The sequence below is a fragment of the Salvelinus namaycush genome, chromosome 11, assembly GCF_016432855.1.
Source record: "Salvelinus namaycush isolate Seneca chromosome 11, SaNama_1.0, whole genome shotgun sequence".
In the NCBI taxonomy this organism is placed as follows: Eukaryota; Metazoa; Chordata; class Actinopteri; order Salmoniformes; family Salmonidae; genus Salvelinus; species Salvelinus namaycush.
Genome location: NC_052317.1, coordinates 14,348,381 through 14,367,280, shown reverse-complemented (window position 1 = coordinate 14,367,280; position 18,900 = coordinate 14,348,381). Strand labels below are relative to the sequence as shown.

The following is an 18,900-nucleotide window of genomic DNA, read 5'->3' as shown; positions in this document are numbered from 1 at the left end:
GTTATCCTGTGTAAGATTCAACGTTGTGCATTTATCTCATCCCAGTCATTGAGTTCCAATACTACTCTAACCAGCCTCTGGTGAAGCAAAGCTCATATCTTCTCACAACCTATAGCTATCTCCAAGTGGCAACCTGACCCCCCATAACCTCTTACCAGTACCACAGATAATACTACCCCCAATACGAACTTTTGTGAAAAAATACCTGAGTCTGTATCGATGATGTCTACCAACTGGGACGAGGGACGATGGACCGAGAGGCCTGGGAAGGTGTTGGGATGGTGAGTCTTCCTCTCCAAGTAGAAGTTTCCTGTAGGTAGATCTAGGATCAGCGTACCCTGCCCCAGTCCTAACCCTAACTGTTCAGGTGGAAATGGTTGAACCTTTAATCAGCATCTAGGGGTATTTCCTTGTTTTTCTGAGGAGTATGAAGTGGGTGGACCCTCATCAGAGGTGTTGACAAAGTCTGCACTGTCCAGAAACTTCTGTCTCCATACACAGTCCCTCCTCCCCCTCTTTCACCTCTCTTCCCCTTTTTCCTTCGCTCCAGCCCTCACTAGCCCATGCATCAGGAGCTCTGGAGACTCCCAGTCCAGTCATCCTCCTCACAGACACAGGAAACATCATGGCCAACTGCAGCAGCGTCTCCAGACTCGTCCTCATGGCCCTCCTCGGCCTCTGGGTAGCCACCCTCCACTCAGGTAAGCTCCCTGCCGGACAGTGTCTCTCCTGGTTTTCCTTGTATTAGCCATGGGAAGGAGTGTAATATATGATACATACGTCTATTTGGTCTTCACGTTTCGAATATCCCAAGTCTGAATGCATCATAAAAAGTTCACGCTACAGTAAATGTATTTATTACAATGTTATGAGTGTGTTTAGACATTGCCTTTAGACCTCACCGCAAGAGCACAAGGGTTGAAAAGATTGAAGGGGCAAGGGTAGAACACTGGTTTGGTTGTTTAGTCATCTGTAGAGATGTGGATTAGAAATAAGTGGGGTGTGCTTGTGAAAAACAGACTCAAGATTTGCCACCAGAGATGCAGGGGTTGTTGAAGGTCATTTGTTGGAAAGTTGAAAGGCAAAAATATACTCCCTGCTTTTTCTTTTGCTCCAACAAGCACATCAACAAGTAGTCTAATATTATGTGCAATTTCAGTGACATTAAAATTTTATTCAAATCGACGTTCTACTTTATTTCAGTGGACAAATAATCAGAATATTCTAGTTTTTGTTTCTGAATGTTTCTCATTTGAGTGGGCATTGGGTAAGTATAGTCATATTTAGCTGTGCTCAAGGTGAGTGTGTGTACGTGTCATTTCCCCCCACTATTGACCTAGAGGCCCTGTTGCGAGAGGCCTTGCACTCTAAATGATGCAGTTGTTCGAGAAAAAGGACATTTTAGAGACTGAAAGCTAGTCTTTGACAAACACGGTGACTCACTTGCTTTCATATAATACCTCATGTTTAGAACCTTTCTGAAACTGAATATTGGCTCAATCTGGATGTGGTTTCGCTCTGCCAGGTGTCATCAACCTTTTCTATGTGCTTCTTTATAAGGTTTTGTCATTTTTTATAGAGAAAATTGTTAAATGTGAGAGGAGCTTATCAAAGTAAAGCTGACCGCTGACATTTTAATTACTTGCACTGATGAAATGGTTAAAAATGAGAGCAAGTACTTGGAATTTATTTGATGTCCCTCTTAACAGTGTAAGAGTTGTTTTTTTTACAAGAACCCTCTGTGCGTGTGGTCTTCCAGCGAATCTGCTGATTCTGTATGTTGATCAGCAGGAAGTCTCACCCTCTCGTTTAGTTTTTCTCTTTCAATCTTTCTCCCTCCTTTGCTTTCTCAATTTCTCATGTTCTCTCCCTCCATTTCTCTGTCTCTAGCTTTATATCCCTCCCATTTCTTTCTGTCTATTTTTCTTTCTAGTTCTCTCTCGGTTTACCTCTTCCTCTCTGTTTACTTCTCTCTTTCTCTCTTCAATTCGCTCTCGTTCTCCTACTCTCACACCTAAGTGATAAGCCAAAGGCGAGGCATGGGAATGAAGGGGATTTCACAAAGCCAGGGATTGTGAGGGCCTTAGTGCTGCTTTCCTAAGGCCCTACGGGTCAGGGCAAGGGTTAAAGCCATAGCATGCCACTTTTTCCTCCAAACAATGACCTGTACACAACTGTCAGTAAGCAGTGACAGCAGTGCGCTTGAGACGTCAATGTCTTGTCGGAGAGTCTAACGCTAGAATGATAGTTACACACCTGAAGGATTTTTAGGTTGAGCTGGTTGGTTTGATGAAGTCTTCCTCGAAACGGTGACCTGTACAACACTTGCTTGGCATGCCCTGGGACAATGTTTTTTATTTAACCTTTATTTAACTAGGCAAGTCAGTTAAGAACAAATTCTTATTTTCAATGATGGCCAAGGAACAGTGGGTTAACTGCCTCGTTCAGGGGCAGAACGACAGATTTGTACCTTGTCAGCTCGGGGATTCGATCTTGCAACCTTCCGGTTACTAGTCCAACGCTCTAACCACTAGGCTACCCTGCCGTCCCGTTTTTGTGACCAGGCTGAGCTTTTGACATCAATGTCATGCCGGAGAATGTAGCGCGAGGATGGCGTTGTCTATCGCTAGAATGATTTGTTACACACCTGTATCATCGTAGGATGAGCTGGATGGTTTGATAAAGAGAGGTTTTGTAGACAAGTGTTGAGGTGTTACTGAGCTCACCGTTTCTTTGATCTACGTTTACATGATCATGATGTTCAGTTTTGCATTTCAACTTGGAACCTTGTGCATTCTCCTTTTTTAAACGGCACTTCCATTTATGATTTGTTCTTTTGATAATTTTGTATTTCCTGTACCAATGATATGTCTATGGTCTCACAAGCATAAGATTCAGTATCAGCACCACCACAATCTGTATTTGACAATCTCAAAGATAACCCATGAGTGATGTGAATGATGTCGTTTTGCACCCACATGACTTCTGTCATGGCCGGAACAAGCTGCTTACTAAACCGTTTCCACCAAAATCTTCCTTTTCTCATTTTTATTTCTGCTCTAACTCATGGCCTATCCAGGTCGTTCTTCTCCTAGGGGTCGTGAACAAAAGAAGACGAGGAAAGAAAACAGTTTAACAGTATTTGGACCCAAACAAAAGTACTCCTGTTCTCCAGAGACCCAAGCACTCATCTCTTAGTGGTCAAGGAAGGGATGTAGATAAGGACAGAAAGCTGTTTCGAATTATTTGGACGCAGCCATAGTACACTGCCTCCGTACTAACCTCCCAGAGACCTCATCTGTGTTTCAAGTTGTATTAGTCGTATGTACAGTTGAAGTCGGAAGTTTACGTACACTGAGGTTGGAGTCATTAAAACTCGTTTTTCAACCACTCCACAAATTTCTTGTTAACAAACTATAGTTTTGGCAAGTCGGTTAGGACATCTACTTTGTCATTTTTCCAACAATTGTTTACAGACAGATTATTTCACTTATAATTCTGACCCACAATTCCAGTGGGTCAGAAGTTTACATACACTAAGTTCACTGTGCCTTTAAAAAGCTTTGAAAATTCCATAAAATGATGTCATGGCTTTAGAAGCTTCTGATAGGCTAATTGACATCATTTGAGTCAATTGGAGGTGTACCTGTGGCTGTATTTCAAGGCCTACCTTCAAACTCAGTGCCTTCTTGCTTGACATCATGGGAAAATCAAAAGAATTTAGCAAAGACATCAGGAAAAACAATTGTAGACCTCCACAAGTCTGGTTCATCCTTGGGAGCAATTTCCAAACGTCTGAAGGTACCACGTTCATCTGTACAAACAATAGTACGCATGTATAAACACCATGGGACCATGTAGCCGTCATACCGCTCAGGAAGGAGACGTGTTCTGTCTCCTATAAAAAAATTTTTTTAAGTGCAAATCAATCCCAGAACAACAGCAAAGGACCTTGTGAAGATGCTGGAGGAAACGGTTACAAAAGTATCTATATCCACAGTAAAACAAGTCCTATTAGCGACATAACCTGAAAGGCCGCTCTGCTCCAAAACCACCATTAAAAAAAAAAAAGCCAGACTGCAGTTTGCAACTGCACATGGGGACAAAGATTGTACTTTTTGGAGAAATGTCCTCTGGTCTGATGAAACAAAAAAGGAACTGTTTGGCCATAATGACCATCGTTATGTTTGGAGGAAACGGGGAGGCTTGCAAGCCGAAGAACACCATCCCAACCGTGAAGTACGGGGGTGGCAGCATCATGTTGTGGGGGTGCTTTGCTGCAGGAGGGACTGGTGCACTTCACAAAATACATGGCATCATGAGGTTGGAAAATGATGTGGATATATTGAAGCAACATCTCAAGACGTCAGTCAGGAAGTTAAAGCTTGGTCACAAATGGGTCTTCCAAATGGGCAATGGCCCCAAGCATACTTCCAAAGTTGTGGCAAAACGGCTTAAGGACAACAAAGTCAAGGTATTGGAGTGGCCATCACAAAGCTCTGACCTCAATCCTATAGAACATTTGTGGGCAGAACTGAAAAATGCGAGCAAGGAGGCCTAAAAACCTGACTCAGTTACACCAGCTCTGTCAGGAGGAATGGGTCAAAATTCACCCAACTTAATGTGGGAAGCTTGTGGAAGGCTACCCGTATTGTTTCTCCCATGTTAAACAATTTAAAGGCAATGCTACCAAATACTAATTGAGTATGTAAACTTCTGACCCACTGGGAATGTAATGAAAGAAATAAAAGCTGAAATAAATCATTTTCTCTACTATTATTCTGACATTTCACATTCTTAAAATAAAGTGGTGATCCTAACTGAAGTAAGACAGGGAATTTTTCCTAGGATTAAATGTCAGGAATTGGGAAACTGAGTTTAAATGTATTTGGCTAAGGTGTATGTAAACTTCCGACTTCAACTGTACAGGATACACATGGTATACATTGTCCAATTACATGCTTAGTTTCATGTTCCTTCTCAACAATACAACAACAATAAGAAATAGTAAAAGATAATATGAACACAAGGTAAATGGCTCAGTAGAATATAATACATTTTTTAGCATAAGTATAATACAGAAAGGCAGCATAATACAGAAAAGCACAATTAATAGTCCAATATTTAGACTATAATGTATTTATAGTCCAGTGATCACTGAAGTAAAGTACACAAGAAAAGGAAGCTGTTTTACAGTAATGGGACCCAGCCATAGTACACCTTCCTGGCCAACTTGTGGCCTTCACCAGCCTACAGGTCTGCTATAAATTCTGAACCTCACAAACAAACAGGATATTTGTAGCTATCGCCCTGTGATTTGTCAGAAGGTGTGTGGAGGAAGGTGGAGCAAACCCCACCTGGGAGGCAGTCAAAGAGGTGAGGTGAGGACACGGGCACAGGCAATGCCCCTTTTGGAGGTGGGCACAGCCGCAGGACCAGGTGCCCGGGCAGTGTGGTGTTCACATACGCCCGTTTGCAAGCTCTGTCATCTCTCTGGGCCGTGTGAAATCCTGACCGGACTGGAGAGGTCAAAGCCACCAACGTCTGTCTTTGTTTTTAGTGTCTGAGATCAGCCTTTTCCTAATGTCTGTGGTATTGTCTGTGTTTATGTCACACTACAGTAGCTCACAGGGACAAGAGACACATAAGACTGAGATGGCACGTTCCATCATCATGGGTTTTCAGTGAGCCAGACTTCGAATGTGAGGCAGATTAGCTGTGTAGTTTAGTGGAGTTTGGACCTGTTCCTCTGGGCGAATGAGACATGGAGGGATGCCCTAGCTTAACTGCAAAACCATGGAAATGTTCACATATTGTCAATGAGTGACAGAGAGCCTATGGGCTCACTCATACTAGATGTGATACCCATGTTAGTGTCTTGTCACAGATTGGTTGTGTGTAGACCCAGGTAGAAGAGTTTGGTAGACTGGTATTACCTGAAACTGGTAGTGAGAACACCTTTGGAAACTGCGTCATGAGAATAGATGCAGCTCAGTGTTGATCTGTGGAAGATGAAAGACAGAGGATTCAGCTGGTCAACGGTAGCACTGCGGTCAAATCTGGGAGCCATTACTGGAAATTACGGAGAAGCAAATTTCTCCTGCCCTCCTTGATGAGGCAAACAAACACCAACGGAAAAAACATCACAGCGCTTTTTTTCTCCCCGTCCTCATTAAACAAAGCTGTCCAAGGAGGCACAGCCTTTTTACACACACACAGACTATTTGATAAACATCCTTGTTTGACGTCCAGTGCCCGGCCATTCTAGGGGCTGGCGCTACTGTAGGTTTGGGGCTGGCTGGCCGTTACCGGTTGGAGCCTGCCTCTACTGCAGCCGCCCTCCCTGAACGCACAAGTTGCCTTTTGTGCCATGGGCTGAAGGCCTCATTGATGGCAGGGCTGGCCAGAGGCCCAGGGCTCTGTACCTGCAGCCAGCCCCTGCACAGGAAGCCACATGCTAACACAAGTCAACACACGCAGCAAAAATGCTCACCCCACCCGCTTGCCCGGCCTGTACCCCGCCTGGGTAAAGGCCGCAGTACACAGGCCATCACTGAACTCTGAAAATCTCCCAACCAACCATTCCCACTCACCATAGCTAATACCTTTTATTTGATCATCTTGAAAATACACAACCAAACGTATCAGTTCAAAAGATTGTCTATGTACAGACCGGAGTACACAGGCCAGCACCAACAGGGTTATCTATCACGAGTTTATGTGTGGTGTTGGAATTATAAGTCGTAATGATGGGCCGCAATGGACATAAATTGTTGCACATTATTCTGTATTTATCGTTGATAGTTGGAATTCTCTTCCCCATAAGAACGTTCAATCTTTTGAAGTGATGTGTTTGGTTATGTGTATTTTCAAGATAAAACTTATTAGCTATGGTGAGTGGGAATGTTTGGTTGGGAGATTTTCAGAGTTCAGTAAGGTTATGAAGTTTAGAGTGGGTGTCTTCATAGCTGGAAGGTAAATATGTCTGTTGTAAATAGCCTAGGTGTAAATATGTTTGTATGGTTTTGTTGGTATGTGAAGCGTGAGCTTGGGTAGGTTGAGTCAGTGAGTGAATGGGTGGGCTTGTGTGTGCATCATACATGCGTGTGTGTGTGTGTGTGGACGGTTTGTTTTTCTTTGGTGATTGGGATCGAATTTTCCCCGTTCCGTAGATTCACAAAAGCAAGGTCGCTCAGCTGTGCGATTTGAAGGGGAACGGTGGTTTACAGTTAGCTGGCGTTCTAAATCCTAGTGTTTCCATTCCCCTTTAACACAAGCCATCGAGGACACGGTGTTTCTCAGATCTTTGGAGAGAATCATGTCGCAGTTTAGGCAATTTAATTGGCCGTATCCAGAATCCACTCTTAGTACTCTTGAGCCTTTCCTTCTCCTGGGGTAGCGTGAGAGACGGCTTTTTTTAAGAGATCTGGATTCCATGGGTACTATGAAGGTGTGAAAAGTCACGTACCACCTCAATGCTAGGACCTGTGGAATGTAGGTGAGAGGAGTGAGAGACGCAGGAGAGACTGAGGAGAGAGGGGAGATGGAGGGTGGAGAGAAGAGCGAGGTGTGCGGAGGAATTGAGCGAGCACACAGTGGAGGCTACCTGTACTGTGTACAGACAGTGCTGATCCCCTACAAAGACTTCCTTTCAGGGTCTAAGGCTGCTAGCAGAGCAGCACAGAAAAGCTATTAGTTGTTCCACCAATTCTGTGCCTTTTGAGAAGTGTAACTTGGGTTAAAAAAAAACAACTTAATTTCACCTCATTTTAATATTCTGTCATAGAGCACATGTTCACCTTCATAAGAAATGTTTTCCCTTTTCAAGAGGTTAAATAATACAATTACAGTAGTAAGTGCCAAATAAAGTAACAGGGTTGACTCTTTGTTTCTTAAATCCCCCTGTGACAGTGGGAATGGAAGCTTGTGTGCAACAGGGAGTGGCAAATGAATGCAAGCTTCACAAACCAAATGACTTTGTTAACATTTTTCCAGCCTGTCTATCTATGGGTAACAGGGTTGACTTGTTGTTCTAGAACCGCTCAGTTTTCCACCACAAAACACCAGGAAATGGTAGAACCAGCTCATCTGAAATCAATCTTCCGAAATGACTTTTGTCAAAGCAACACAATAACTAGAGCTTTACAATGATGGTGAAACTTGGAGTCATTTTGGGATTAAGTAGGTCAAAAATCTTCCTCGAAGTGATAGGGTTGAAGAGGGACTTGTCCAAATGCAGATTTATTGAATTTTCCGTGGTCTATAAAAGGGCACGTCATTTAATATCATGAATTTAAATATTCATGCACAATTTCTAATTAAAATATCAGACACAAATCATAGGCACTATTTCGTGGAATGAACCACTAGTTTAGCCTCTTTCCACTGCAGCGTCAAAGACTAGGGCTAACATGTAGCTCTGTAAGTACTCTAGCTTACATTCACAGCTCTGTCCCTCACATTAGCAGCTGCCAAACCAGCAAAGCTACTCCTTAGACAAACTATTACGTGTAATATAACATTTGTCATATTTTTAGTTCACACTTTTACCTCAGGGTTGGTTTTTTATGTAACTAAAAGTATCTGAATAGCTGAAACTGAAAGTGTAGGGAGTTGCATGTATGACTGAGCTTGTTGAGTTATCCTCAGTGAAATGTTTTGTTTAACCAGTTAGTCCCATTGAGGTCAGAATGTCTATTTTCCAATGGACTCATGTTTCCCACACTTTTGCACTACAAATATGTACAAAATGCTACATTTAAACAGTTATAGACTCTTTAACTATTTGAACAAGCCCAAATTGTAAACACACACACACACTGTTGCACTGCTGTTGTTCACAGAGACTGTGGCAGACCCCACACCCACTTTACAAGGGGACAACCAGGACACGCTGTCCGGAGAGGGGGCATATGAAGTCACCACCAAAGACCCCTTCCAGGATATGACAGAGAGTGTGTTGACCTTCGAATACGAGGACAACACCCACTCACAGGCCGTGGACGAGGAGGAAAGTGAGACATTTCCCATCACCAGTTAAATAATATAGAAATGTTATTAATATAAAGAATATGGGTTATACCCAGAGGATTTAGAAAACAGTATATTCCGCAAACATTTGCACGTGAAGAGCCATTGGCCAAAGCTCACTGGTGGGGTTATTTGTGTCTGTAAATCCACACCACAACCCCTGAATTGGTAAACCACACCATTGTAAAGTGTATCGAGTCTGTGATGATGCATTTTAAATCAAATTCGACCTTGACTTGACAATCCTGCTTTCTACTCGAGTGTCAGGTTGGTGGCCTAACCTCTGACCTTTGCTCGTTGTGTGTTCTCTGTGTGCCTCTGTATCCAGGTGTTCTGGGCCCTGGCGCCATCACAGCCATCGTCATCGCAGTCGTCCTGGGGGCTTCAGTCCTCCTCGCCCTCATCGTCATCACACTCAGGAAGTTTACTGCTTCCTAGAGCCACTTCCTCTTTCTTTCAATCTCTCTTTCACTTTGTCACTTCCATTCATCTATCTTTATTGTTTTTCCCATTCTCTAAATGTTCTCACGTTCCCTCCGTTTCCCTTATACACACATATTGTGAAAGTGAAACCCTCTACAACCTTGGATGCTATAATGGTATGTGGCAGGTCCCTTTGGCCTTGAAGAGCAACTGACAATGAAATACCTTCAGACTCTAGCTACTATAATCATGCTGTTCTTGTTGGCGCACATGTCCACTATTACATTGTCAATTGGAGGCTATGTGAAAATGTACCTTAAGTGGAAGTTAGAATTTGCCCTTAAGAGGACATTAGAGACTGGCAGGTTCTTCCAGTGTAAAGTCATAGCTCTAATACGATTGAATAGTGAAAAATAAAATCCCTTTTTATTTACTTTACTTGTAATGATCTGTAGTTGATAATTGTGTGCCCAAATGTTTTGTCGAGCTTTGATTTGTTTTTGCTGATTTTTGTAGAAGTAATTTTTTTCTGATGGTTATGTTGTGTGTTGCTGTATCCTGTCTGTCTGTCTGTCTTTGTGTATGAACGGGTGTGATGAGTGTCTTTGTGAAGATGAATCCACCATGTTCATTACGTTGCTGAGTGCCTACTCATTTGGTTCAAAGTGAAGTGTTATTAACAGTAGAATGAAAAATGAAATGATTTACCAAATGTACTATACAGAATTCACTTATATGATCAAATGTTATTTTGAATGATCATATCTCATGAGAGAATATTTTCACAATGCACACAATGTGCTACCTTTTATTGGCAAGTCGTTTTTATTTATTTAAGAAACGTTTGCCATTTTCCATTGGAACGAACATATTGATAGTGACCCAAAACTATAATATTTTAAGATGAAAATGCTGGCGTCGTCAATAAATAAACAGGGTAATTTGTTTGTTTTTACCTGCAAAGCAAATATTAACCTTGCGTATAAAATGACAGAATAACTGTTGTGTTTGTGTGTTTGATGTGTTTTTGGGGGGGATTGATGGGAAGCATTGTATAATATTTTCGATTTTCTCTGTATTACTCTTGCGTTTTACCAATCAACTAACTAATGCTTATGTAAAACAAATATTCTTTAAGGTAATATCACCTGTTTGAACTATGTTTTATATTGTATAAATCACTTCCTACAACCAAATATTAGTCTGGTCATTTATTTAAAATGTTTATGGGTAATATACTGGTACACTAAGTTTATCAGTAAGGCAGAATAGAGGGCTTCATTCATCCAATCATAATACAAACAGGTGGTGTCATAAGTTATTGTGTTGGACTGACACGATACCCACTGACGAGTGGAAGTCACTCACTCACAGGTGCCGGATGTGCTAGTCAGCAGCACGTGTTTGACTTAGCGAAACTGGAACAAATGAGTCATGGGAGCACAATAAAAATGTTAAACTTCCATCATTGTTCCAGATTAGAACTGTCTCTATGGGTTCTGGTTTGGAAAAGACCCATGTCATCAGGAACATGGAAATATAATCAATTGTATATGATCAGGACACAGACAAGGGTCAAAGGTTAGAATGGCACACCAGTTGCTCCTCAAAAGGGAAATGGTAATGGTTTATCATTCAAAGTCAATCAGTGGTAAAGTTGAGCAGTGGAACAGGAGAGATTGACTTTGTCACTACTTGTATTTATGAGCGCTATTGACATGTTGAATGTACCGAGCTGTCTGTTTGAATTACTGCCACACAGCTCGGACACCCATGCATACCCCACAAGACATGCCACCAAAGGTCTCTTCACAGTCCCCAAGTCCAGAACTGACTATGGGAGGCGCACAGTACTGCATAGAGCCATGACTTCATGGAACTCTACTCCATATCATGTAACTGACGCAAGCAGTAAAATTAGATTTAAAAAACAAACCTTATGGAACAGCGGGGACTGTGAAGCAACACAAACATAGGCACACACACACACACACACACACACAATAGCATACGCACTATACACACGTACACATGGATTTAGTACTGTAGATATGTGGTAGTGTTGGAGTAGGGGCCTGAGGGCACACAGTGTGTTGTGAAATCTGTGAATGTATTCTGTTTTTAAAATTTAAAAACTTAATTTTGCTGGATCCATAATAAATACAACATTCCACTAGGGGGAGTAAAAGCACATTTATTTCCCTGTAAAAACATTGAAGTTATCTTGATCAAAATCGGGTGCTTCCTCAAAGTTGTCATAAGAAAGTTGATATGGTGCAGTATGTTCTATATAGCTCATATCACTGTAGCTTCTACATCTGCATTGCTTGCTATTTGGGGTTCTAGGCTGGGTTTCTGTATAGCACTTTTTGACATCGGCTGATGTAAAAAGGGCTTTATAAATACTTTTGATTGATTGATAGTAGAATGCTGTCCAGAAACGTTCAACATGATTGGAGAATAATGTTGATTAAATCGTTCATTTTTGACCATCAATGATCTTTTCATGAATGAGTATGGTTTACAGTATCATCAGTAAAAATGAGACTAATAGCTTTGTATAACATATAAAATGATGATAATTCGTCTTCAATCCCTTTGATGAGAGAGATGAAAACCTTGATTCAACATTGTTTCTATGCCTCCAGTCGAAACCAGGAAATCCTCAATTACTGTACACAAGATCAGACTGCTGTCACGCAATCATGAGCCCTTTCATGTCTGTTGTGCCATCAAAGTGTCTCAGACTTCATTTCAACATAACCTTCATACGAAACCACTTAAAGTATGGTGTGACCAAGAGTTTTTCCACAAGAATAAACTATACATTTGAATTCAACATTAGAGACATTGTAAAAAGCACCTCCGTTTCTAAGTCATCTTCATTTTTCACTTTAAAAGTTTTCACACCTTTTGTTCAAAGGAATGTGGCTGTTTGACCTATTTTTAACCTTTATTTAACTAGGCAAGTCCGTTAAGAACACATTCTTATTTACAATGACGGCCTACAACGGCCAAACCCGGACCACGCTGGGCCAATTGTGCGGCGCCATATGGGACTCCCAATCACGGCCGATTGTGATACAGCCTGGATTCAAACCAGGGTGTCTGTAGTGACGCCTCAAGCACTGAGATGCATTGCCTTAGACCACTGTGCCACTCGGGAGCCTTGTGTGGCTACACTACTGCAGACAGACTGACTTAGTTTTAATATTTCTATAAGAAATAAGCACATTTTAAAAATCAGCATTAATATATTTTCATATATGTGATAGCAGGATGATACTATGTTCTCAAGTGACTGTTTACATTGTTTGTTATGGTCTGTTATCTCTTTGTCTTAAGGATGTCACAGACTTCACCCAATGTTCTGCTGCATAGAACCTCTATCTAGCTACAGTAGACTACTGTGGCTATGTCACATATAGGAAGTGGTCATGGGGGGAAAAAAACAGAACTGTGAAACTACTGTGTCTGGAACAGATAGACAGACAGACTGATAGACAGACGCACCAGCAGAATGGCATCTATAAGGTAAGGTTTCACTTGTACTGTATTCTATTTCATCATTACAACAGAATTGGCGCAATATTTTTGATTTCATTACTTTATCTACAACAATGTAATAAACAAAACCAGAAGTCATCTTTAACTCCTTTAAAGCGTAACCCATTCAAATTCGAAGAGTCTGAATTGTGTTCACATTTTTCAAACCTTTATTTTACCTGTTTACTTTCATTGAGAGCTCTTTACAAGAGAGAGCCAGCCAAAATAGCATTTTTGTTTGGAATACTGTCTGTTTGGCGAGCAGACGGGTAGTGAAGAGGTTAAGGATTCTCACATTAAATCAGGCAGGCACTGATTCTGTACGTGAGAAGGGTACAGATACTGTGCTCGCACAAGTAAGGGAATGTGGTTTTGCATAATGATGCGTGTGTGTATGTGTGCGAGCGTGTGGGTGGGTGTTTCACTTGCCATTCAAATGGTATCTGGGGTATATAGGGACAAGCTTGCTAAATATTACGGTAGTGGAAAAATGATTTTGAGGAAAAAAGCTAAACAATTCTAAGATAGTATGGCTATTACCTTTATGTATAATTAATCCACAATCAAAATACCTTAATTCCTTTTTGAAGTCTTCCCTTAAGATGTTTTATTTTGTACATTTCTTTATGCTTTATTAACCCATCCACCACCCCCCCTCTTCGGAGGACACATATCTTGTTTGTTTTTTACAGCTTTTCTGCTACATTTTCCATATACATTTTGCATACACATTTTACATACATGGTACTTTATTAAAAAGCAATCACATAACAATAATACATTACAGTATGCCTTCATTAACTATATAAAGCACCAACCAGTTTCTCCCTTTGACCCCTCAGCGACACCATGGAACCCAACTGCTCCTTCGACGAGGTGGACCGCCTGATGACATCACTGGAGCTCGTCATCTACGTGCCCATCTTCGTGTTTGGCCTTATCCTCAACGTCCTCGCCCTGGTTGTCTTCTGCATCTTCCTCCGCAAGTGGAGCGAGTCCACCATCTACATGACCAACCTAGCCCTCATGGACCTCCTTCTCCTCCTCCTGCTCCCCTTCAAGATGCACGCCACCAACCACCAATGGGCGGCCCACCACCGCTTCCTATGCTCCCTCCTGGAGAGCTTGTACTTCGTGGGGATGTACGGCAGCATCTATACCATCGCCTGCATTGCTGTGGACCGCTGGGTGGCCATATGCCACCCATTCCGCGCCAAGCAGCTCCGTTCCCCCCGGGCTGCTCTGGGGACCTGCATCCTGGTCTGGGTGGTGGTGCTGGGGGGCATCTCCCCCATCTATGGGTTCCGCAAGGAGGAAACGGGGTACTTCCACTGCTTCCACACGTTCTCAAAGGAGGGCTGGCATCCAAAGGTGATCGGCTGCCTGTTGACCTTCGGGTTCGTGGGGCCGGCCCTGGTGCTGGTGGTGTGTTCAGCCCAAAGCATCCGGACACTGAGGCAGTCGGGCCAGGAGAGCCCTAAAAGCAGAAGCTGCGTGAAGATCATTTACAGTAGTCTCTGTGCCTTCCTGGTCCCGTTCACGCCCAGCCACCTGGGCATCCTGCTGCAGTTCCTGGTGAGTTAATAATACGGCTAGAAATGCCATAAATACTTTCTTACGGTTATCTTTTGTGCACATACAGTACCAGTCAAAAGTTTGGACCCACCTAGTCATTCCAGGGTTGTTCTTGATTTTTACTATTTTCCTCATTGTAGAATAATAGTGAAGACACCAAAACTATTAAATAACACATATGGAATAATGTAGTATCCAAAAAAGTGTTAAACAAATCAAAATCTATTTATATTTGAGATTCTTCAAAGTAGCTACACTTTGCCTTGATGACAGCTTTGCACACTCTTGGCATTCTCTCAACCAGCTTCATGAGGTAGTCACCTGGAAGGCATTTCAATTAACAGGTGTGCCTTTAAAAAAAGTTAATTTGTGGGATTTATTTCCTTCTTAATGCGTTTGAGCCAATCAGTTGTGTTGTGACAAGGTAAGGGTGGTATACAAAAGATAGCCCTATTTGGTAAAAGACCAAGTCCATATTATGGCAAGGACAGCTCAAATAAGTACAAAGAAATTACAGTCCATCATTACTTTAAGACATGAAGATCAGTCAATACGGACCATTTCAAGAACTTTGAAAGTTCCTTCAAGTGCAGTCGCAAAAACCATCAAGCGCAATGATGAAACTGGCTCTCATGAGGACTGCCACAGGAAAGGAAGACCCAGAGTTAACTCTGCTGCGGAGGATAAGTTCATTAGAGTTAACTGCACCTCAGATTACATCCCAAATAAATGCTTCACAGAGTTCAAGTAACAGACACATCTCAACATCACCTGTTCAGAGGAGACTGTGTGAATCAGGCCTTCATGGTCGGATTGCTGCAAAGAAACCACTACTAAAGGACACCAATAAGAAGAAGAGACTTGCTTGGGCCAAGAAACACGAGCAATGGACATTAGACAGGTAGAAATCTGTTCAGATATGAGATTTTTGGTTCCAACCGCCTTGTCTTTGTGAGACGCAGAGTAGGTGAACGAATGATCTCTGCATGTGTGGTTCCCACCGGGAAGCATGACGAGGAGGTGTGCGGGTGCTTTGCTGGTGACACTGTCAGTGATTTATTTAGAATTCAAGGCACACTTAACTAGCATGGCTACCACAGCATTCTGCAGCGATCTGGTTTGCACTTAGTGGGACAATCATTTGTTTTTCAACAGGACAATGATCCAAAACACACCTCCAGGCTGTGTAAGGAATATTTGACCAAGGAGAGTGGAGTGTTGCATCAGATGACCTGGCCTCCACAATCACCCGACCTCAACCCAATTGAGATGGTTTGGGATGAGTTGGACTGCAGAGTGAAGGAAAAGCAGCCAACAAGTGCTCAGCATATGTGGGAACTCCTTCAAGACTGTTGGAAAAGCATTCTTCATGAAGCTGGTTGAGAGAATGCCAAGAGTTTGCAAAGCTGTCATCAAGGCAAAGGGTGACTACTTTGAAGAATCAAAAAAAATAAAAAACATGTTTTACACTTTTTTGGTAACTACATGATTCCAAATGAGTTATTTCATAGTTTTGATGTCTTCACTATTATTCTACAATGTAAAAAATAGTAAAAATAAAGAAAAACTCTTGAATGAGTAGGTGTGTCCAAACTTTTGACTGGTACTTTAATTGTCTGGGGGCATCTTCATCCTTTTGCTCTGGTCTGTTATTGCTAAGAACCAGAGTTTTTCCTGGCCATGTGACCTGACCTGACAGGCATAACCTCTATCTAATCCTCTATGTCCTCCCAGGTGCATCAAAGCCTGATCGAGGACTGCTTGGCCAAGACGAGGATCAGCTTGTACATTCAGGTGACCATGAGTCTGGCCAACATCACATGCTGTCTGGACGCTCTGTGTTACTACTTCATCACCACGGAGGTGAGGAGCTCCAAGCAGACCTTCACCTTCAGGAGGTCCATGAGCCAGAAGAGAGCCACCACCAGCACCTCAGAGCTCTGATGAGACCCATGGAGGAAAAAACACTGAGCCAAACTGGTTGAAATGACGTTTTAACCATTTTCGCCCACTGGGAAGTTACTGGCTGTAATCTGACTAAGTTTGTGAGACATTCTGCCACTGTTGGAGGACAAGGGACGTCGACAAGGAAAAAGGAGTGTTTATTGTTGAAAACAAGGTAGGTTGAAGGACAACAAGGTACTGTAGGTTGAATAGGAGAAGTCAGTTTGCTTACAATAGGCATTCATGAGCTCTATAAGTCATACAGTACGTGGGCTAAGACATACAGTCAGGTCCAAAATGATTGGATCCCTTGATATAGACGATCAAAAAAGACTGTATAAAATAAATTACACAAATACTGAGCTGTATTGTATGCTCAATTTTTAAAAAAAAGACAATTATATTATTTTATGCTAATACAATTGCTCAGAGAAAGAGATTTTGTTTCACAAGTCATTTTTTTGAAATCTCAAAAAGATATGGATCCCCATTTTTCAATACTCCAGCACCCTCCCCTTGCAAGGATAATGACACTGAGCCTTTTTCTAAAATGTTTTATGAGATTGGAGAACACATTGGGAGGGATCTTTGACCATTCCTCTAAACAGAATCTTTCCAGAATATTTCCTTGGTATGCGCTTATGGACTACCCTCTTCAATTCAAACCATAGGTTTTCAATGGGGTTCAAGTCCAGAAACTGAGTTGGCCATTGCAAAATGTAGATTTTGTGGTCAGTTAACCATTTCTTTGTGGACTTTGATGTGTGTTTGGGTTTATTGTCTTGCTGGAAGATCCACTTGCGGCCAAGTTTTAGCCTCCTAGCAGAGGCAACCAGGTTTTTGGCTAAAATGTCCTGGTAATTGGGAAAGTTCATGATGCCGTTGACCTTAACAAGGGCCCCAGGACCGGTGGAATCAAAGTAGCCCCATAACATCAAAGATCCACCGCCATATTTTACTGTCGAGTTTAGGTATTTTCTGCATATGCGTTGTTCCTTCGAAGGCCAAACCGACCAGTGGCGTGCGTGGCCATATACTTCTATTTTCATGTCATCTGATCATAGTTTATATATTATATTTTATACAGTCTTTTTTGCTCAGCTTTATCAAGGGATCCAATCATTTTGGACTCCACTGTATGTGGGCTAAGACAGCACGCCACTGGTTTCAACTGCCGTCATACGGGAAAAAATCTCCCTTATCTGTGTATACAGTATGCTGAATGTTACTGTGGAGTTATAATTAAACATATGTTCATCAACTATATATTATGTTCTGTATTGAATATTGTGTATTATAATTGTATTACATTATTATATGATCCTAGTTTTGTTCATGTCTGTAATTAAGGTAAAATTAGTCTATTTAAAATACATATGTAGTGTATAGGATTGTAACGTTCGTCTGGTGGTGTATGAACGGACCAAGGCGCAGCGGGTGATGAATACATAACGATTTATTTCAAAACAGACGAAACACTGACAAAACACTAGAACAAACTACAAAACAATAAACGAAGGCAACAGACCTGAAACAAACGAACTTACATATAGACGAAGGACGCAAGAACAGGAACAGACTACCTAAAACGAACGAACAAACGAAACAGTCCCATGTGGATTACACAGACACAGGAACAATCACCCACAAACAAACAGTGAGAACAACCTACCTTAATATGGCTCTCAATCAGAGGAAACGTCAAACACCTGCCTCTAATTGAGAGCCATACCAGGCAACCCATTAACCCAACATAGAAAACACATAACATAGACTACCCACCCCAACTCACGCCCTGACCAATTAAACACATACCAAACAACAGAAAACAGGTCAGGAACGTGACAAGGATGGATACGATTAGTATATGTGATTTAGGTGAATTGTAATGGAATTAACCCAAACCCTGCTAAATTGCATAAAAATCCTGCCCATTATTGTTTTAGCTGCAGTCATTTACCCTTTTGTGTAAATTAATGACTGCTTTGTTAGACAACAGTCCAAACAGGAGTAAACATTATTAAAGCTGTCTATTCATATAACAGCAACCTATGTTACTGACCGCTAAAATATGTTTTGTTCTGTCATTAGATGAAATCAAATTTAAAAAGTAAACAGTGCTGTTTGATCTGTTTTCTAAAAACAGTTGTTCAAAACAGTCCTTATCAGTACGTTACATGTACCTTTAACTGGTGTTTTGAAACTGATAGGAGGATGAACAGAAATGTAGACTGCTGTCTGGCCGAACTCTCAGGATCTTGATTTAGTCTGGCTTTGAAGGAAAGTCAGTTTAAACCCTCATGGTGAAAAAAAGAGAACGCAAATGGAACACAGTGATAAACACTTCCGAATAAACCCCTGATCCATTTCCCTTTGAGGCCC

The 18,900-nt window shown here is 41.8% G+C and overlaps 2 protein-coding genes across 2 annotated transcripts; both read left to right on the top strand.

Annotated features, from left to right (window-relative positions):
* Window positions 1-5: 5 nt before the first annotated feature.
* LOC120055856 (protein SNORC-like) lies at window positions 6-10,633 on the top strand. Its single transcript, XM_039003878.1, has 4 exons — window positions 6-281; window positions 551-701; window positions 8,844-9,014; window positions 9,359-10,633. Exons 1-4 carry the CDS (start codon window positions 249-251, stop codon window positions 9,466-9,468), a joined length of 465 nt encoding a protein of 154 aa, XP_038859806.1. The 5' UTR covers window positions 6-248; the 3' UTR covers window positions 9,469-10,633.
* A 3,215-nt stretch (window positions 10,634-13,848) lies between these two features.
* Window positions 13,849-16,518, top strand: LOC120056303 (G-protein coupled receptor 55-like). Its single transcript, XM_039004543.1, has 2 exons — window positions 13,849-14,574; window positions 16,309-16,518. Exons 1-2 carry the CDS (start codon window positions 13,849-13,851, stop codon window positions 16,516-16,518), a joined length of 936 nt encoding a protein of 311 aa, XP_038860471.1.
* Window positions 16,519-18,900: the final 2,382 nt, after the last annotated feature.